The sequence below is a fragment of the Carassius gibelio genome, chromosome B17 (genome assembly GCF_023724105.1).
Source record: "Carassius gibelio isolate Cgi1373 ecotype wild population from Czech Republic chromosome B17, carGib1.2-hapl.c, whole genome shotgun sequence".
Classification (NCBI taxonomy): Eukaryota; Metazoa; Chordata; class Actinopteri; order Cypriniformes; family Cyprinidae; genus Carassius; species Carassius gibelio.
Genome location: NC_068412.1, coordinates 16,543,950 through 16,566,792, shown reverse-complemented (window position 1 = coordinate 16,566,792; position 22,843 = coordinate 16,543,950). Strand labels below are relative to the sequence as shown.

The following is a 22,843-nucleotide window of genomic DNA, read 5'->3' as shown; positions in this document are numbered from 1 at the left end:
ACACAAACGACACCCACACAGCTGCGGAAAGAGACAAACCCCAGTGAATCTAGACAAAACACGGCACACGTTTCTTCTGAGAAAACAAACTACTCTAGATGTCTGAACATTAGACTAAAACATCAGTGAAAAAACCAGGCTTGAATGCAAGCATGTACACTACATGCAAGCAATATTCCTATCTTACACATAAATCTCACAGATAACATTTCCTTTTGCGTGTGAACTACACACGCACTGGGGAAATTTCTGAGATCAGATATATGTACTTTTACCTCAAATATTATGACATGCTCAACCATAATGTTCGTAAACACACAAACCATATCATGAAAAATTGATTGCATACCATTTAGAAGCACCTTTGGGAAAATGTTGAGCGTTAAAGGCAAAACAAATTATTTTTAGGCACAAACCTGATGCCCAGAAAGTGAGCATGGCTTTGAGTCTCTCAAGTCTTTTCATTATGAACAGAAAACTAGACTTGTTTATCTTTACAAATTTATGTTCGTCCAAGTATACATGACATAAATTGCATAACTGACTAAATGAAGGATCTTTTGAAGCAAGTGCACAAGCCCAGTGTCAACAGTAATTGATGTACTGTATACAATACCATTCAAAAGTTTGGGGTCAGTAAGTTGTTTATTTTTATTCATTTTCTTTATGTTATTTTATTTTATTTGTTTTAATGTGTTTTATGTGTATTATTGATTGATTGATTGATTGATTTTTTTTGGGAAATCAATTAACACTTCTTTCAGAAGGGATGCATCCCATTTCTCAAAAGTGACAGCAAAGGCATCAAAAATGGAACAAAAGATTTATATTTTAAATAACTGCTGCTTTGTTTTACTTCTCATCAAGAAAACCTGAAACATTTTTAGCAGTTTCCACAAAAATATTAAGCAGCACAAATATTTTCAACATTGATTAAAAAAAAAGAAATATTTTACTTGATCAGCAAGAATATCAGATTTCTGAAGGATCATGTGACACTGGAGTAACGGCTGCTGAAAAAAAAGCTTTGCCATCACAGGAATGTTTTTACTGTATTTTTTAATCAAATAAATGCAGCCTTTTCAAGCAGGTTTCTTACTGTTTAAGGGGGTTGTTCCTGGCCAGAATAAGCTGTAGTGGACCAGTCAAAATACTGCCTCAGCAAGACTCACTTAATGCTTAAACGAACAAGAGGCAGCATTGCAGAGTACGCACTCAATGTACTATAGACATTATTAGTATGCAATACGCAGATTTCTCTAATAATGGCAGTTTGTAGACAAGAACGATATGTACAGCTGTTTTACAAGACACAACTGGGGTAAACAAAAGATGCTATGATATCTGGTACATAATTCATTTACACAACTAGGACGTTTTCCAGAATCAACATTCTGTACTGGAACGAGTCCAATCAACCCAGTGCTAATTTAAGGCATTCGTTTAGCATTAGGGAAAGAGTGAGGTCTATAAATCGCTTGAAAGGATTGTTGCTCCAAGGACAAAGGAAGTCTATCCAGGAACATGACACACTCATAGTAAGTAGAACAAATATTTGAGTGTTTGAGTTATGATAAAGCCAGCAACCACAGATTAAACATTAGTTTAGTATGTTAACATTTCCTTGGATTGTTTGCAGTTCTGGGACAATTATAATAACTGATCATTGATATCTTGCTTTATAATGAACTCATGCAAAGGTTAATTTTTAACATCCCATCGAAAAACCTGTGGCAGTTCACCAAAAAATTTAAATTCTCAAATGATTTCATCACCTCTCATATTTCAATAAAATATCTTAATTTACGCTTCTTAGATGAATGAGTCACATGTTTGTGGAACAACATGAGGGGGAGTAAATGAAGAAAGGTTTATCAGAATGTCAGAGCTACAATGTTCCATTTAATGAAAGTGAATGGGTACCAAGCACCGTTAAGCACCCAAAAGAATCACCATGAAGCATAAGTGTAATCAAGTTTTTAATAACAATATAACAGCATAGTGCGAGAAACGGGCTAAAATTTCAATTCTGACGGAAGATCTTGCTTGACAGCCTTATTCACTCTCATTATATGGAAAAGAGCAGCAGGACATTCTTCTAAACATCTTCATTTATGTCCCACAGAAAAAAGTTGGTTAAAAGTCACATACCGTAGGTGGGGAAATCATACAGGCAAAGAAAATGAATCTTGCACACTAACGTGTGCAAAATGAACAAGTCCTGTTATCCCCAATCCCCTATAACAGTTTATTTCTCTTCCTCATTTCCACTTACAAATTCTCATCCATCGCTTGTTACTTCCCTCATCTCTCCTGACTCCAGTCTTTCGCCGTGTACCATTAGCTTTACTGATTGTGTGCCGGTCCTCTATAAGAACACATCCAATGGTGAACATCTCAGGCTGGGGCTCTGAAAGCTAAACCACCGGAGTAGATGCAGCATGGCTTCAGTTAAATAGGAGATGACAATCATTCTGCACTCTGTAGTAGATGCCCGTTTTCCCCTAGCAGCTGCAAATTGGCCAAATCGGCACCTCGGCAAACTCGCCTCGGCTCAGGGCGTCCCGAGAGAGCATCGGGCTATTTCACCATGAAAAACGAACGCGAGGGAGGAAAGGACAGAGGAGAGGAAAAGAACAGAAGGAATGTGATGCCTGATTTGTCAGCCCTGACAACACATTTGCTTCCGCTCCTAGTAAACAACTAGCCACCTACAAAGCCTAGAGAGGTTTAGGGGGGAAACAGGAAATAAAACAAGGCAGACAGCTCAACCAAGGACACACACAGATACACTCTATACTGACATTTTGGGAGAGTTTTGGGTGCCTTGATGATGCGATCATGTTGACATGCACGTTGCTAGCCAGAGAGAGAGAAATGACTCACAGCGGGGTGATGATGGGGCGGTCGCCACACCGTCTGAGTGGATTTATCATGATGAGTTCTTCTCTCACCTTTGACCCCTGACTTCTGCTGATGACACGGACATCTCACTGGCTGAAAGAAGAATCATCAACGCGATAATGATTAGATTTGTATACGTAAATGAGTGGTTTGAAGATCTCAACCATTCAAAACTTGCACCCAAAAATAATAATTTGCATTATTGTTTTATGACTATACAGAATCTCTATACAGAATATTTGTTAGCTAATATTTTAATTGTTCAGATATGACAATATTAAGAGCTGAGTCTAATTATTGTTTTATTTTTGACAGACATGACAAACTACAAAACTACAATGAATACAATGCATTATGAATATGAATACAATTAATAATAATTATTATTATTATAAGATTAATCAATTATTCATTAACGATTCCTAATGTAGAACATTACAGATTACCAAAATTAGATTACCATTTATCATTGTTTTATTTTTGACACCCAACATAAAATCACCAAACTATTAAAAAAAAACTATTCCTTATGAATTATTATTAATAAATGATAAATTGTTTAATATATTATTATTTGTATTTTGGTATATTTTTTATATCTATGCAGAGTAGTTTTGCAATCTAAATTGTCTTAGAACCTATAAACATTTTTAAAACCATTTAATAAAAAAAAATTAAAATTAAACTCTGAAATCATATTCCTAGTAAGAGCACCTCTCCTTAACAAGCCACACAGTTTGAGATATCATTCATGGCATAGGTGAAGTGAGGGAGAGTTTAAATTCCCTAACCAATGTATAAATATTACGGATGCTTGCCTTGAGCAACACTAATAACATACTCTTGTTCTTGTGTAAAGAAATCTCAGTTGCTTTCATCTTTGCTTTGCAATCAGCATAATGCAAAAGAGGTGAGCAAGTTTACTAGCGCTAATGATATAATTGCTCACTGATGGTGACAGTAATTGGGATTAAAGGGTAAAGTGCACGCGTTTTTATGGCTTGGAACGGTGAAGTTAATGAACAATATGAGATGTGGGTTTGTTCTGAGAACATCTAGTCCTGATTTCATCTCACTCAAGCAGACATGGAGTTAGCATGACTTCAGCATCTTCCAGCAGACACTGCAGGCTCTGATTAGCCACTCATGTATTATGTATTTTCAAATCAATACAAAATGGTCAAAATGAGTGCGAGTGTGAATGTGTCAGGAATGGCGATGGCTCACAGATTGTTGATGCTGTTGATGAGTGAGCCGTGTGATGATTTGATCTTTATTTTTCAGCTCTTCCCTGAGATGTGCCACCTCCTTCATCAGCTCCTCCATCTGACACGCAAATACAAAAACAAATAATGAAATCAAACACAAAAATATGAAACTGTCATACACATAAACAACAAGTGTACAGAATGGAAACAAAACATGCAGCTGTTGGCGTCAGTTTTTAAGCCAAAATGGAAGACTAATTCACCATGGGTTCCCTCTGGAATTACTAATGGCTTTTTAGAATAACAGTTTGCAATTTATGAGTATAATAAGGTCTGTGGTAAACATTACTTGAGATATATGAATGTTTCGTTCTACTTCATAAATTACACAACTCAGATCTGAATTCTGGAACTGTGGTGTGCTTTAAAAAACACAAGCTGCTACATTAGGACTCTCCTGCACTTATAGTTTTAGCCTTTATGTAGTAACTTGCTGACAATGTGCATTTTAACAGCTTCAAAATTCATGTTTAAAGATATGAACTGATGATGTAGAACAAACTGGGAAAGTCTCTTAAAAGTATGCATTTAGCATTTGAAAACCACTTTTATAAAAACACATCAGAAGTTCCTAAGGGAGCCCGTGGCTTGACAATGCTAATGCTCTTAATGTGCTAATGTTTTAGGACAACAAGCTGAACAGCTCTATTCAGGTGGGTGTTTATGAGACGTTACAGACCTGCTGGGCTCTGCTGTCATCTTCGCTGGAATCCAAACTCTCTGGAGAAATCTCACCATCATCCATCTATATAAAATGACAATTTATTTAGGAGATGAAACGCTCATGTTTACAGCTTCTCAGGTTCTTTTATTCTTTCTCGCTCTTTATTCTCCCACTACACACATGCTAAAAGCTGCTCAGAGGGTAACAGCTGGGTTTGCATATGAAAAGTGCAAACATGACTCTTCCAGCATACCCACCTGCAGCATACTCTTGAGTTTGAGCAGCTGGGACTTGACAGACGAGCAGTCTTCAGCCAGGTGCTTGAGAGTGAGTTCATCTAGCGCCACCGTGTGACTGTCATGCTGGACTGCGGGATGGAGGGGCCGAGGTCCTGCACGACAGGGATCGTAATGAAACCCGACCAGTCTAAAAAAAAAAAAAAAGAGAGAGATCGAGAAAGAGTTTATAGAAAAATATACAAGAAAAAGAAACAAAAATCTGAATTAAAGGAGTTTCAATCAAGTGACGGAAACAAACTGCAACTGTCAAAAGTCTTATTATTTCTAAATCACCAGAAGACATTATTCCTGTATATACCTGGCATTAAAAGTACCCTAATTAAGGTGTTAACAATGTCTCTCATAACGTCATTCTGACTTATGTTGCATCACTTTAGCTGTTTAACAGTTTGTTTCTCTATATGTCCCAATCCACAGAGACATTCAAAAGTTTGGGGTATTCACATATATTTTTAGTATTAAATTAATACTCTGATTCAGTAAGGATGCTCTAGCAGCAACATTAAACACTAACTAAAGCTTAAAAAGTGAAAACATAAATCAACCACTCTTTTAAATATTTCTATTTCATTATAGCACTTTTTTTACTTTCAAATAAATGCAGCCTTAAGTGAGCATAAAGACTTAAAAATCTTTATCTTACAAATATTACTGACCACAGACCATTACATTACAACTAAATTACATTAACTATTTTGTGAAAAAAAAAAAAGAATTATATGATGCATGTGCCTCAGAGTGAATGAAATTAAAAGAGATTTAATATAAACACTATTATAAAATGTACACTTTCTAGTCCTGGATGCTAAATAAAACGTGCCACTTACACTAAAATAAAATGTATAGTAAATATACAAGTATAAACATTTTAAATAAAAAATATATATATATAAACAGCCACTTATGTGAAACACTTGATCTTGATTGCGGTATGTATTTTAGAATCCAATCAATTCCTGTTCTACATTTGTAGTACCATGTTTAACTAGGAAATACGTATTCCAAGGCATTCACCTGTTGTCATTATGAGCATGATCCGTTCCACTCCATCTCTGCTGTCTCCTCCTCCATTGAGCCGGCCGGCCCCCCCTGTCAGAGCGCTCAAAGTGGGCCATCCCATCTGCATGCACAGAGGGGTCAACAGCATTCAATGACAAATAAACAAACGCATTGAACAAGTGCTCAAAACCCAATTCGCTTTAAACCACACAATTCAGTTAGTCTCCAAGAAACGCTCAGAAACAGACATTCTTTTTGGAAAAAGAAGATCATATTTCTCTGGGAGGTTGTGCAGTGTCCTTGCAAATGCAGGGCTCTTAGAGTTTCGATACAAAGCACTCACACCGCCTGAGGCGAGATATCAGGGCAAACACTAACACACTGTCTCACACACACAAGCACTCTCTCAATCTTTCTATACACTTCTAGCACAAAGACAGCAGGTAGAACAGACAGAAAACTAAGCTCCAAAACAGACCTGCTACATTCCTCTTGTCCTTGCAGTCCGGTTCACTGCCAGAGCCTCAAAAACACACTCGAAAAACAATCCAAAACTCACCCACACGAATACAAATAAGCTAACAACTAAAAGCAGAGCTTGGTCTGTTTTGACAGACACATCCAAAAGAAAAGGTTGAAATACAGCTGGACAAAAATTCCCCCAAGTTAAAAATTCCAAAGTTTTGTGGTGTAGAACTCCCAAAAAAACTATGCAGAAAACTTTTAAAAAGTTGTGTCAAACTTCCTACGACTTCCTCACAGGCCACCCGAGCATCTGCAAATCCGATGACTTTTCCGCCCTGTTGGAACGAGGGTGGTGTGTGTGTGTATGAGTTTAAGAGTTCTGGAAACTCCCTGGGAGATTTGACCAGAACCAGATGCATCCAGAGACACACAGCTTTAATCCCTGAGCCGTGGGGCCATCAGAAGAGAAGGGGAACTGATGGTGGTGCTCTCAGCCGAAGTCGGCACAGCACCTCGGGCAGGGTCTCTTCTCTGGTCACAGGAACTAGCGTCAAAACAGCAGGCCTTCCTGCCTGCCTGCCAAGTGGACGGATCGACCATGGAAGGAATGAAGGAGGGAAGGAGACAGACAGACAGGGAGGGGACAGACAAGGGGGAGGGGGCTCTGAAGTCATCTATTCCCTCCTCTACTTCTTTCTGGCTCTGCAACCCCTCTCACATGACCGCAGGGCATGATGCCCGGGGCTATAAATACAACACACACATACCAAACACACACACACACACACTGCTGTGTAAAACTGACTGGTTCCTGCTGATGGCACAGACCAAAACACTGAACGTTAACATGACACCACACAAACACAGAAACGCTCAAAAGATTAACATGAGGCAAACAGCTGAAAGAACTGTTTCCAAACAGGAGTCATTCATGAACTCATTCATTTAAATGTCATTTATAAAGTGTATGTACGAAGTCTTTTGTTTGCCATCTCTAATGGAATCTGCAGAAACCATAACCACCCCGTGACTTCACTTGCACATTCTCTAACAAAATCACACTCTCAGATTGAAGAAAACAGGAAGCCACGCTAGGACATCCTCTTCCAAAACTAAGAGAGTCACTTGGATGATTGAGTTGACATTCGGTATGCAGTATTCCTGGCAGGGGCTATTTTCAATAGCAATGAGAGGCTACTTACACAGGCACTATTGTTTGTTTTTAATGTTATACACATGCATTTGATCAACAGCATGTGCCATTGCAGGACAGTATGTACAATATATATCATATATACATATATATCAATGTACACTTCCATTCGAATGTTTGGTGTTAGTAAGATTTTCTATCTTTTTAAGAGAAGTTTTCTTAAGTTCACCAAAACTGCATTTATTTGATTAAAAATTACAGTAAAAACAGCAATACTGTCAAATGTTACATTTTTTACAGTTTTCAACTGTAATTTAAATGACAGTTTTCAGTGACTCTCCGATTAATAGAGAGAGAACATGAAAAGAATAGGACTTAAGCTAAACAAAATCTCTTTTAATGTTACAATTTAGTTTCACTTTTGATCAATTTAGTGTGTACTTGCAGAATAAAAGTATTAACTTTTTAAGTAAAAACAGTAGTGTATAAGGTTACATTAATAACTAATTTAATCTTTTTTGACTATTTGTCAGTTGACATGCAAAGTCAAGCAGTGTACTTCAGCATATCTTGCAAAACGTAGTCTAAAACTATTTTAGACATTTATGATATTTTTCTAATTCTTGATAATTATTATATATGCATTTTATGAGCTCAAATTAATTGAAAGACTAAATTAAATATTTATGCATTTCTAAATTCATGTCACATTACACCACTAATTAATGAACTGCACAGAAGTCAAAAGGGGACTAAAAATGAAGAAAAACTTTAAATAGTTCATATGAAATAGTTATTTTGAGCTACTGTTTTAGGTTATTTTCCTATACGATTTTGCTGGGGGGAAAGTAACCATATTTATTAAGCTTTAACTCAATTCATCCATCAACCATATCAAAAACTAAAGCTCCAAACAACAGCCAGCAGTCGTGTAATAAATAATCCAGAAAAAGCACTTCTCTTGAAAAATAATACATAACATAAAAAAACACAAGCTGCTGGAAAATAAGTCTTGGGTTCGCCAGCCATGTCTCTACAACTTTATATTACACAAAATATGAATTCAAATACAAAAAGACATACTGAATCCAACTGAATTCTATGCTGATAAACTGAATTCAATGTCTTCATCACATTTAATTGATTAAAACCACACTGAGCTGCAGGAAACTCTGACATGGCCATCTCTACAAAAGTCATTCACATTCAAAATAGCACTTGGCAGTGATCAAACATGATTAAATCTGATCAGCTATCATTATTTTTACAAACGGAAGATGAATTAATAAATCAAAGATAAACACAAGGATGATTATATTACAAATTGTTTAAAACAATAAGACAGACATTCATTTATTTAGTAATTTATTAACCAGATCTACACGTTTTGAGAGAATGTTGATGCAGAGGTGATCATATTAAACTTTCCATATTTGTAAGCAATTTAGATGTCAAATAAGGCGGCAGTTTTGGTTTATTGAATGATTGCTGGTTATACCACTCAATTACTGTGTGTGTACTAACCATGGAGTAAGGCCCCGTCCTCTGGCAGATCCACATCAAGCATGAGGTCATCATTTTCCAGATCACATGAGCCAGTGTTATCCAAGTTGTTCAGAATGCCCTGTGCATGAGAAACAACCAATGAGAGAGAGAGTGTGTGAAACAGAGATGGGAAACTGCATCACGTTTACCAAACAAGGCCTTTGTGGAAATTCATCCGCACTGTTTATGAAAGGACGATCACATAAAAGAAAGGAAATGCATAGATACAGCCACTAGATGCTACATGAATACAAACAAAACGTTTTTCGCTTCACGTGAAGAGCATAACTTTTCAGGCCATCTGATTATGTGAAAACGCAAAAGCATGCCAAGGTGAAAATCAATATGCCTCAACAAAACCTCAATTTGTCCTCAGACAGAAAATGAAAGAAGACATTTCAAACTGTGTGGCAGACGCACAAGGGGCAGTTATAAGCTTTTGGGGCACTTTTTAATGCATTTTAAAGCGATTCTGAACATCAAGCCAGGCACAGAGAGTTCAAAAGAAAATAAGCTCTTTGAAAAAAGATGTTCTCCACATTTCTGTGCTAAAATATTGGTAAGAAATACCATAAAACAAGGCCTCACGGCTTAGCCTTGATTTGTACCAAGCAAAGAAATTACTCTGATGGGACTCATCTTAAAAGAGTCGTTCTGAATTGATTTTGAGGTTAGGAGTAAAATTTGAAAGCAGGAGTGAGTCTTAAAGACCTGGAACCAATTGAAAGGATATTTAGCTCATCTATTTCACGATTCATCATTTCCAAAACATACAAAAAGTACTGCATATTACCATCATTTATCTAGTCATTTAACCATTTGTTTGCATGGAGAACAAAATTGCTTCTTGGTGATACATTTACATAAATTGGACTTCTAGAAGCAGGTCTTGAAAACAATTGTTTTATTAATTAGTCACTTGACATTTAACAAATGCTTAACATTGCACTAATTGCAGGGACATTTACTATAAATCAATGGTAGGTTAAGTGTCTTTTTCAAAGGTTCAATCCTGGGAATAATTCTTGGTACCCCTTCAGGTAAAAACCCTGCTGTGGTTCGAACCTGTGCCCTTTGTGTGATTTAACAGTTATGTTGTTTTTAAATACAGCTTTTTAAATCCTGATAATGAGTAATTCTGAAGAATTATGTCACACTAAAGACTGGAATAATGCCTGCTGAAGATTTAGTATTATTGATTTTAATGTATTTTTAATCAAACAAATGCAGCCTTAGTGAGCATAAGAGACTTTCAAAAGCTTGTTACTTCATATTACATTGAAACTATTATTAAAGAAATAGTTTACTCAAGGTATTTATCCCCTGGGATGCAAATTTTAACTGGGGACCCCCTCGATACACAACTGGACTAGTTTTGGGCTAGTTTGGAGTAGTGATTGGGTGGGTTTTCTTGTGAAAACCTGGCAACCCTGCTGCACAGCACCACACGACAACTGTCGCGTCCGGTTATAGACACTGTGTAATGACAGATGACTGAGGACGATGTTGAAGGATTCGCAGATCCTCAGTACCACTGACAAACATATAATCTTGTAAAATGTGTGGTAAGTACTGCTGGACCATAGTATAGGGTACGTGTGATCGCGAATCTAGAAAGTGATAGTACAAATAAAAAAACGATCGCGCATTCAAAGTGGGGGGGGGGGGGGTCACGATGCCAGAGCAACAACATGATGTCTTTCAGCAATCGGCGGTGGATGATGGTATCATCTATCAGCCACTTAGAATGCCCCGTGACGATGTGGGAAGATTTGCATAATGCCGCCCAAATGTTCACGCAAAGTAAGGTGGTGTAACATTGATTCTCGCTTTTCAAGCTGGCACCATGTTTTTGAGACACTGTGTGTTTCGTCGTTTAAAGCAAAAAATACTTTGTTTGGCCTTCCAAAAAAATTACACAACTAAAAATCAGTGGTTAAGTTGTATTTACAACACCGTTCCAGAACATTTCAATCCAAATATTCAGATGTGTGCAGCACATTTTAAGGAGGATGAGGACTGTTTCCTGCGCCAAAACATATAAATACAGTATTTACAGTCATTATAATCCGTAATTATGTCCACACTGGATGCAACAAATGCCTTGTTTGTAATGGGTTTTATTGTTAATGTCTTGTCACCCTGGTGTTCTGACCAGGACATGCCATAACAGTATGTTAAGGGGCATAACATTTCTGTCACACGCTTGAGGCATTCAGCCAATCACAACGCACCAATTGGTCAATTAGAGCACACCTCACTGTTCATAACGATGATCAGCAGATTGATTAAAAAGATTTTACACTATGGAATGATTCATTCAAAAATCAGACATTGCTACTTATGTCATTAACTGCTTAAAGACAGCCAAGGCAAAGTCAAGATTTTCAAAGTTTAATGACTTTATAATGACTACTTCTGCCTTTTTATCCCACAAAATGGCTGGAAGACATTTAATAGTGTGCATGAATCTTATAGACCACTTTTTTTGTCATTTTGGTGCTTAAGAGTCCTGGACATCATTCATTTGCATTATTTTGAAAATAATAGCCAGGATATTCCTAAAGAAAAATCTTCTTTTGTTTTCCACAGAAAAAAAAGAAAAGAAATGATGTGTGGAGTAAATGATGACAGAATTTTCATTTCTGGCTGAACTACCGCTTCAAGCTATGTTAAATACATTGGCTTTTCTAAATGGGGGACTTTCTTGCAAAAATAACAGTACATTATCAAACTTCCTGCATAATTTCCCATATTTCATATACAGCAGGCAGCTGGGGAAAGAACCGCAGTACAAATATGCTCTCAGCATACTTTAGAAAACATTATCAATCACGCAACTGCGATACATTCACAGAACAAAAAATGTCTCAAGTCATCTAAGCTGACAAGATGTGCTTCAACCCCATCGATCATAAAAATATGTACTTAAAGAGAGACAGTCCCCTCTCCTGGACATTAATACACACACACACAACATACTGCCTTACAAGTGTACACGAAATGTGTATTCAAAGCAGCCAGAGTTGATACACTTCACCTGCACACGTAGTCTCTCAGGTCCCTCTCTCTTTCTCTCTCTCTGACTCTCTCCGTGTATAAAGGGGCTTAGTCACGGCAGGTTGCTTCAGAGGAAATGACATTTCACTGCGCCGGACGGCAGCTTAGACACGCAGCCCAAGCCCCATCAGCACTCTCCTCCTGTGCTGAAAGAGCCAGAATAACGCAGCCCATTTCACATCGGCCTGCGCGAATCAGCCGGGAAGATCGGATTAAAGGTCTCTTTAGAGCCTCACTGATACAGACAGAACCCCAGATAACATTTAAGAAAGGTCCTATCGGACAAGCACAGAATCCTGATCACATTTCACACAATCTTAGTGGCGCGCTCGGGAGTGAAACATCATATTTCGCGGGATCAAAAGGAATGTGTTTGAATTCCTGAATCATTTATATTACATACAGGACACAATTACTTAGACACCTACAGACATACTTTGAACAAAGCCAAACTTTCAATGGTACTTTAAAAAGAGGTCAATGCGCATGTATATACAAACAAAGATATACATGCATATATATATATATACACATACAAAATACAAAGGTTCATGTAAGTGAGGTTTATTAATGTTAAGAAATGAATACTAATTCATCAAGAAAGATTTGCATTCATTTACTTTCATTAAAGCTGCGGTAGGGAACTTTTGACGCTTTAGCGGTTAATAAACAGAACTGCTTGCGTCTTACGGAAGAACATCGTAGCCGGAACTACTTCTCTCTGTTTATGTCTATGAAGAATCACAAAGGTACTGGGTTACTCCGCCGCGGTACCCCCGAAGCAATCTAAAATAGTCAGAATATAAACACTTATTATAGGTGCACCCTAGTGATTCAGGATAAGCTAAAAACACGGTTTGGAAAATGGATTCATGGTGTACTCGCTTATTATATACATTTTTCTACATTTTGAACACAAACAAAGTTACGGACCACAGCTCTGATTGGTTGTTTCTTAACGGGAGCGATGCATTTCTGCAAATGGCAATAGGACCACTGGGAGGAGCCAGAGGAGCTTGATTTTTTTCACAGATTATCTGTCTCATATTCTACTGTCAGGACATAATGACAGGTTTAACAAATATGTAAAAAATATATTTTTTACAAAAGTTACCTACTGCAGCTTTAAGCATATTTATTTTGTTTGTGTTTATGGTCAAAAACACTTTGTAAAAAATGTAGATTTACTGCATTCTAAAATATAATCAGTACAAATAGTTACAAATGTCATGACACTTTGATTCATGTATTTTTACAATATTCATATTTGAATGTTGAATGATTTAGTGAAGTTTTTAAATGGGCAATTAATATTTATTTTATTGTACATAATAAATTTATGCAGGTTTCACAATTCAATTTTAAATACAGTTTAGATCTCTTTCCCCAGCAAACACTAGCTTCAATGTTTTAGTATCATGCATTCAGAACACCGCCATCACCTCAGAATGGAAAAAATGTGGAAAACACGCTTCATCACTGCCTGAGACTAAACAGCTTTTCAGCTTTCAGTTTTTGTTCCTGTCACCCTGAATATGTGCATTAGATTCGATTTCACATACTGGTAGAGCCACACAGAGCTCTGTCAAGCATTGCACACAAAACACAGGCTCTGAGACTTAAGAGTGTGGTGGCTGTGTGAAAGAAAAGCCATTGAGAATCGTAGGTCTCAAAGAGATCAAGCAAAATAAGAAAGTCAATAAACCAGTTAGCCTAATAAGTTAAGAGCTGATTAGAGATGTTAAATATTTATAAAAAATATACAAATCCTGTTTACATGTATTAGTGAGGTTAGCAAAAGGTAAAGCTTAAACAATGATCTATAAATCTCAGCTAATTAAAGCTGAAACAGCAGCAGATAAAAGCATGTCTCAGAATCACTTACTGTGGTAAAAACAAAGGCTTCTGCACCTAGATCATTTAGCAGCTAATGAATTGGCCTTTAATTGCCTCCTGCAAGACAGACTTTATTTAGAACAAACAAACAACCCTTAAAAAGAGCCTAAAAGAGATAAAACACACAATGGTTATGCAAAACAAAATTCTACAATGAGTATACAATGTAAGGAAAGAAACAATAGCTTGCGTGTCTTGAATCCATACTGCCCCCTCGTGGCCCTATGTACAGAAATAATTTTAATAGCAATGCATTTCACCAAAAAAAAAAAAAGAAAAGAAATTCCTGAAGAAAAAAAAAAAAACCAAAGCATACTTTTTTTTTTGTTGCACTTTTCACTCTAGTTCATGAATTTTTAAACTACACCCAACATTAAAAAGCATTCAATCAAAATCAAAAAGTGTTATATTTAGCAGTGTAACACAAACCTGTTACTGAATGATCACCACAATACAATGAAGGTGACATTCTTTAAAATAGTGAAAAAAAAAAAAAAAAAAACAGGGATACACCGAAATGAAAATTCTTGGCTGAACAAAATAAAACACTGGGCCAAAATGATTTCCCCATTTTGAAAATGTTTTTCACCATTTGCATAAATTAAATAGCCAAAATGTGCTTTAAAATTATTTACTTAACACTGAAATATTTTAACATTCTAGCAGACTTTATACCAATAAAACACAACTTAACCTAAAATAAGTTCGTAAAATAATACTTGGCCATTAAACCCCTTCTTGAATCAGGCATGCATTTTTACTATACAAATAAATGCACCCTTGCTGAGCAGAAGGGACTTCTTTAAAACATTAGAAAATATTACAGATCCCAGTCTGAACACTATGTGTGAATGCTATAATAAATGTATTCATTGAGCTGTTGTAATTAATATCCTTATTATTGTGTTTTATTTTACACAACAACAGTAAAATTACAATAATAAGATTAATTATTGATGGAGTTCTAGCGTTTTCTCTGCTTTTATTTTGGCAGAAACCCACAGGAAGATCTCAGTGCTTCTTGTTGACAACAGCAGATTTATAAACTGCTTTCATTATGAAATTGGGAAGACGTTTGTTGTACGTATCTCACTGTCACATGCCTTGTAAAAATTCATAAAAATGTTACTAAGCAACTAACGAATAACACTGTTGCAGTGCAGATTTTCCTTGCACTTTGGACTCTGAACCCTGGCGCCAGGAGCTCAATGCTTCATGCTTCATGCATGTATTAGAGAACACAACGTTCTGCAGTTTATTTAATTGTTTAAGGCTCCATGATTTCAGCCATCATACAGTAACCAGCATTCGGTGCACCCGTATCTTTCAACTATTTTTAATAAATTTAAGTAAATGTAATTATGAAGTTTATGATATAGAACAAAAAAAAAAAACTTAATTCTGCAATACACAGCATTAAATTGTATTCAGACCTAAACTAAACCAAACTTTTAAACTCAAACCACCTTCTTAAACATTGCAAGTTGCAACCTCCAAATAAAGACTGGCATCACATCACCTGGTCCTGTTAAGGGTAAGATCACATCAGACGAGCTCTAAATAAAGCCCAGCCTCTGTTTCAGTATCCATTAGAGCAAAGGGGTCTTAAAGGTAGACAGCTCAAGGAGCTAAAGGAGATCGAATTAATCATTCTATTACTGTGCATGAGACTGCCCTTGATTTCCTTGAAGATTCATAAAGACGCTGCCCTAAGATCTAGAAACAAGTTATGCATTAAATTTGAATACTTTTTTGGGTGACACTTGTTTTAAGAAGCACCACAAACAAGAAACGTGCAAAATTATTTTTGCAGTACCTACAGTAGCCCACAAGATGTCACTTAAAGCCCAGCTCAATCTAAAATCCACTCCATACAACTACATCAGAGGAACAACCCACTCAAGTATGATAATGACTCAGCTGCACTCAAATGTATATATGCCTTGCTTACATAATGTCTGAAGCCAGAGTCAAGTCATCACGTCTGTGTGTGTGGGTGCATGTGTATCTGCTACAGGACAAATCTGATCACTCATACAGCCTCAGTGAGGATCAGTAAGATTTGTAATGTTTGTTTTTTTATGGAGTGTCTTATGCTCATCAAGACCGTATTTTAATCAAAAATACAGAAAAACAGTAATATTTAATTTTCAGCAGCCATCACTCCAGTCTTCAGTGTCACATGGTCCTTCAGAGATCATTATAATATGAGGATTTATTACCAGTATTGAAACTGTTGTTCGGATTTTTTTGGAAACCCGTGGTACTTTTTTCTTTTGATTCTTTGAAAAAGGATATAATTTATTCCAAATCGAATTGTTTTCTAACAACAGAAGTCTTCACTATCACTTTTTTGTATCTATTTTTATCTTAATTTCTTAAAAAAATAAAAACTTGACCCCAAACTTGTGAATAGTAATCTATATTGCAACACAAAATTACAATTAGGAATAAACAAGGCTCTTTTTAACTTTTGATTTATCAAATTTATCACGTGGCACTGAAGACTGAATAATTATGCTGAAAATACACAGGAAGAAATTATATTTTAGAAGTTTATTAATGAAGAAACATTATTTTAAATTGCAATAATATTTCACATAATTATTTTTTTCTGTATTTTAATTACATAAATGCAGCCTTGATGAGCATAAGAAACTACTTTTTTTTTTTAAAATTATTAAAATCTTACTGACCCCAAAGCTTAGAACAAAACTGTATATGAAGCACCGCATTTTTTCTTATTGTAAATTCGTGGGGGGGGGGGTGTTTTTTAAAGACACTTTCATAAATTCTATTGCTCTTACTCTCTGAAATGGTCTGTGTTGTTCTTATAGAGGGATGTGATCCAGAAAGTGTGTGGTTAATTTGGTGATCTTCACTGCCTGCTCAACAGAGCGTTGCACATACAACCTCTTTCTCCTTATTCCACTGAATGGAATCAGAACACAACCAGGTTAAGTGGCACTGTGTTGCATTCCCACCTGATCAGGGGCTTTAGAAACAGAAGAGATAGAACAGGACCTCTGTTCAGATGGTGGGACCCAAAGTCCCTAATTAGCAAAGATATAATTAGCAGGATAGGGACAGAGAGATCCCGTCAGACACACACAAGTGCACATATTAACCAGCAACAAATAGCACAGGAGTGAGACGTTTATCAAAACACACGGCGGGCAGAGGAAAGGTTACAAACACCCACAGGGTATGGAACAGAACAGCTTGCTGAAAGTCTTGCAGAAGCCACATTCAGTCACAATGTTGCATTCGTTTCATAATGTGAGAACAGTTTAGGTGTAGTTAAAGGTGGGCTGGAAATGGAAGGTCCAAAGAATTATTACTATTATTATTTTTATTATTAGCAGTCAAAAACATGGCAAAAAAATTATAATAATAGTAAATTAGCAAGAACAACCATATCAAACAATATTTGTATTATTAGAAGCAAAAACAAAATAACTTGTCAAAAATAATCATAAATATTGTTATTAGCAACAACAAAAATAATTATTAAAATGCTACTAGTTTATTCACTACATTTCTTTTTTTTCTTAATTTTCTTCAATGTATTTAAATGCACATTGCTTACTGCACAGTGGACATTCTAGAAAAGTGTATGCTAAATGCATAAATATAATATTATGATTATTATGATTATTATTATTATTATTATACTAATAATAAACAAGCAAAAGCTACCACATTAAACAATATTTAATATTTTATTATTATTATTATTATTATTAATCAAAAAATTACTTATCTGCAACAAAATAGTACATAGTAACAAAAAAATAATTAATAAAGAATAATTATCTTTATTCACTACATTTTTATATGATTTTCTTGATTATATGTTCTTTATTTAAATGTTTAATGTACATTAGGGCTTGTAGAAAAACTAATGTTAAATGCAAAAATGTAATTTAAATGGTTTTGACATCACTACACCGTAGTTCCATCTCGGTACTTTTTCTAAGGGTAGTTCAAACTAATTTTGTGAGGGTATGAGTATACTCACAATGCTGTTGAGGTCTGACTCATAACTGCTGCAACGGTGTATGAGTGTGTTGTGCCCCAGCGGCTCCATGCCCTCCTCATCCCACATGTATGTTCCTCCAGAGCTGTTAGAGGGGGAGAGCTCCAGAGAGGAGGTTGCATGACGATCCATGTCAGGGGACATGAGCGGCGGCCCACGGAGCAGACCACCCATTAAATCTGCCTTGCCACCTGAGAAGAGACGTAGTATAACACAGCATAAACACTGATTGCCACAATAGGACAATATTATCAACGCTGCACTGTTTGTCAGATAAGTGCAAGAATTAGATGAAAAATATTTAGCTATACCCGCTAGACCAATCCCAGTCCAGTCCATGGTCTCTTTTAAGAGGCCCTGCAGGCGAGTTTGGGTGGGTGTGGCCACAGCATATTTGTTTTGAGGAATGCCATTCTGCAACTGATCCCCTAGATTATCAAAGTCATCTAGAAACTCTTCACTGGTGTCATTCCTCTCCAGAGAAGATGCAGAAGAGAGAGACATGTCCTCCATTCCCTCCACAGTGTAGCGGAGGTTCCCATCCAGCCCTAGCTCTGTCACAGGCTCCTCTGGGGAATCTGATGCCTTTCACAAATACAAAGAGGAAATAAAACTATTTAAGTGCAATGCAGTCATGTTTTGATAGTTTGACTTCACTTGTGGTGGCACCAAAATACCCTTTTTGCTCCAGTAGAGCAAATATTTAAAGACATTACATATTCAGCAAGCCTGCAAACACCTAAATCAATGACTAAGCAAAGCATTTTTGGCAAATCCAGATAATTATGACCGTTATAGTGCCACCTATGGTCTGATTTTCAGAAGACCTTGTAAGCTTTTTTAGAATCATCCGTTGCATGTGCTTACCTAGTTTCAAGAAATTTCGAGTTTTCGTTTAAAGGCTTTTGAGTATAATTGGCCTTGCCCGTTTAAAATTACCCTGTTATAGCTAACCAAAGTGTAAAGGTCATTTTATATATATATATATATATATATAATTATTTATCTAGAAAGTGCAGAGTATTGTACTGCAATGGTTTGGTTGAGACTGAAAACCTAGGACAAGTTCGCACTTTTTAGACAATCATGAATAATTAATGAACACTTTTGATTGACAGCAGTAGTTCTAGAGGCAAAGATGTCTATCATATGATATAAATATCATATGTTTGTGTGAAAAACTGCAATATACAATATAAGTTTAAGCCTTTGAAAAATGCGATATCACCCCCAGTGGCTGATTTCTTTCAAATTTCCCACAGACCTTTAGGGCCATGAGTTGAACATGCCCACCTAGCATGCTAACCTGGTCTAATAGGTGATCAATGGCAGCCAGTTTTTTTAAATACGCAAATGTTCTTATAGACACTTGTGGCACATTGGACAAAGACCTTGCATACCAATTTCATGTTGACAGGACATATGTTTGTGTAGTTGTGTAGTTTATTCAGCCTTGGTAATCTCCCATAAGGACAAAGAAGTTATTGAGAACCATTTAAGTGAGGAGTTAAATAACATAAGTGAATGGCTGATCGAGAACAAGTTGTCTTTGCATCTGGGGAAAACCGAATCTATTCTATTTGGTTCAAAAATATTGTTGAGTAGGACTCCTGAGCTCAAAATTTCTGTGGGTGGCACCCAGATTGAAGCTAAAAATTGTGTAAAATATTTAGGCTGTGATTTGGATAGTTCTGTGAGTGGAGAAAGTATGGGTCAAAGGGTTATTATAAAAGTGAACCAAAGAATTAAATTCCTGGCACGTAAGGCTCAGTTTCTAAATACAGAAACGTTAAAAATGTTAGCAAATGCTTTAATTCAGCCACACTTCAATTAAGCCTGTATTACATGGTACAGCAGCACCCCAAAGAGGATAAAAGTTCAACTCCAAACGGCACAGAATAAATTAGTCAGGTTGATGTTAAACCTCAACAATAGGAACCATGTCGGCCCTCCTGAACTCAAGAAATTAAAATGGTTGACAGTTGAAAACAGGGTGAGATAGCTGAAACTGAGATTGACACTAAAGATTTTGTATATTTTAAAGATTATTTTAAGCTTATTAGGAACTCTCATAGCTATTCAACTAGAGGTAGTGCCACAGACATAGTTCCTAGTAGATTTAAGAGCTGTTCGGGGCAAAACACCTTCTTGTTCACTGCAGCAATGGAATGGAACAAACTCCCAGTTGAGATTAAGTTAAGCCAGTCAGATCATTGTTTTAATAGAGCATGTGGTGAATGGTTGCTAAATGCTAATTAGATTAAATTTGTTATGTGATCTTAAGGAATATTTATTATTGAAGTGTATGTATTTGTTTATTTTTATTTTTCGGATGTGATTGAATGTATAAGGTACCTTAGTCATCTGTAGCTTGCCTGACCATCTTTATCAGACTACAACGAGGACCACAATGGAAATAAGTTTTTAACTTTCTTGTGTCATCCTCGACAGTTCTGATTAATGTATAATGTCACTGTGATGACTTCATGTTATGCATTAATTTTTTACTGTCTAATAAATCAAATCAAATCAAAGGGGTGTGACAATTAATCAATTCATAGATCCATTCTGTGATATAATGCATCACAATTCTCGGGAATCGATTCTGAGCTTAGTTTTTAACAGCAGATGGTGCTCTAGGCTAGTTTTTAACCGCACGCTCAAATGCTCATGAAGAACAGCACTTGTGTTTTTGGATGAGTAAAGTTAACGGTTAATTGTACTTGGACCTCAGCTTTTATGACATGAAAATAAATTAAACATTAAACTCTTGGGATTCGCTTAAACCTTCAAAAGGTTTATAAATGATTATTTTAGATTCACGTGGTGTGTTTAAGGAACTGGAAGCAAGAAGATTATGATTGTTTCTAATGCACGCAGTACAATCTGCTGTTAAAAACTAACTTCAGAATCGATTCCAATGACATTAGACACTTGAGCCTGTGATCAACGATTCAGGAGTTGCAAGCGATTTCGTGCTTTTGATCGCTGTAGCATCCCTGTCAGGCCGATTGGGGCGAGCTTTGGTAAAGTTGTAGGCAGTGGGAGTACTACTATCCCTCTAAGTTTTAAGTCTCTACGACTTAAAGTTTGGTCTGCCCGATCAGTTTTAGGTGGGGTATTCTGATCCTTGGCCATTCTAACAATTACAATAAATAAACAACAATTAATAAATAATAAAGTTGTGAATAGTGGTAAAATGACAAATCTGACAATGCTACTTCTCTGATGTGCCACAGAAGTCAGTCAGTCATTTGAAACAATTTCTTTAACCACTGCAAAAAATGTTAGACCGTAATCCAAAATCTTAAATTATGTATGATAATATAAATTATAGAGTCAGGCACTTACATTCTTTGTGGCACAATGGAGCAACTCGGGAGTGAGAGGCGGAGTAATAACGTCACTTTCCATTGGGCTCCTCCCAACCACTAGAGGGCAATGCAGTTTGGAAGGAATTGGTCGATTTAGCTTGTAGGCCTGTAATGAGGGATTTGTCAGCACAGAGTTAGGCACAAGAGTCCTTTTTATTGAATTAGGAGGAGTTAAACTCTCTGAAGAAGGAGTCCCAGCAGGTAGTCTATCTGTTATCCCCTTTCCAAATCCCAGGCCACCCAATCCGAACACTAGATGGCCTTTGCTTAAGCTCAAAGGAGATTTGAGTCCAACTGTTCGTGGAGGACGAAGCTGTGTATTAGCAAGCGGTTTGGCTAGCTCCACTGCCTTGTTGAAAGAGTAGGAGCGCGTCATGGGTGTGGTCGTTGGTGAGGGCAGTTGTTTGAAGTGAGTGAAGCTCTGAGAACGCACCATGTAGTCAGGCATGAGCAACTGCCGTGAGAGGCTGTCGTTGGACTGGGACAAACGGTCTCTTGAGGTGCTTCGAGTAGAGCTAGAGTTTGCTCTTGGATGCTGAAGCCCTGAAGGGCTTGCTTGGCTCGGTGAAGACCCCAGAAATGAAGTCCCATTTTGAGTTGGCCTGGAGCCTGAGCTTTTTTGGGATAGGTCCTGACTTTTGGAGGTTGGGGTGATTTTAGAGTTTTGAGACTTTGGTTTATGACTCGGGATGGATTTAGGGGATTTGGGTGCAGGTTTGGGGCTTCCAGTAGACAATGAGGCAGCAGATCTGTGCACTTTGGATGCGGTAGTAGAAGGGCTTTTTAACTCCCTACTTCCTGGAGAATGTTGGGAGCGAACTTTCTTCTCTTCTGGTATTGTGCCCTCAACTGGGTTTGAAGGGTCCACCGGCCCACCACTATCCTTCCTCCATTTCATGGAATAGGAGGAGGCTCTGACCACACCATTTGGCCTAGCTGGCGGATTCTTGTCCTCTTGAGTGAGCGCAGTCTGGGTCGTACCATTGGGAAGGGATGAGGAGGTACCATTGACAGGACGGGCACCAAATTTTGGCAATCTGGACACCATGGAGGACTTACTGAGGACCTTCTGTTCCATCAGCAAACAGCAGAGTCATGGATGAACGCTAAAAAAAAGAGACCTAAAGAGAGAGGCACAAGTAAAAAGGAGCACGTTTTTGGAAAATGTATTAATCTT

At 36.9% G+C, this 22,843-nt stretch overlaps 1 protein-coding gene across 3 annotated transcripts in view; it reads right to left on the bottom strand.

Moving 5' to 3' along the window:
• Positions 1-22,843, bottom strand: part of ccser2a (coiled-coil serine-rich protein 2a) — a 43,051-nt gene that overhangs the window by 9,136 nt on the left and 11,072 nt on the right. For all 3 annotated transcript variants that reach the window (XM_052580308.1, XM_052580307.1, XM_052580306.1), the window contains exons 2-10: positions 21,644-22,787; positions 18,604-18,877; positions 18,275-18,483; positions 9,277-9,376; positions 6,150-6,255; positions 5,094-5,262; positions 4,852-4,917; positions 4,132-4,230; positions 2,887-2,997 (exon numbers count right to left, since the gene is read on the bottom strand). In XM_052580308.1, coding sequence (XP_052436268.1) covers positions 2,887-2,997; positions 4,132-4,230; positions 4,852-4,917; positions 5,094-5,262; positions 6,150-6,255; positions 9,277-9,376; positions 18,275-18,483; positions 18,604-18,877; positions 21,644-22,744 — 2,235 coding nt within the window. In that variant the 5' untranslated portion in view covers positions 22,745-22,787. The remainder of the gene's footprint in view (positions 1-2,886; positions 2,998-4,131; positions 4,231-4,851; positions 4,918-5,093; positions 5,263-6,149; positions 6,256-9,276; positions 9,377-18,274; positions 18,484-18,603; positions 18,878-21,643; positions 22,788-22,843) is intronic.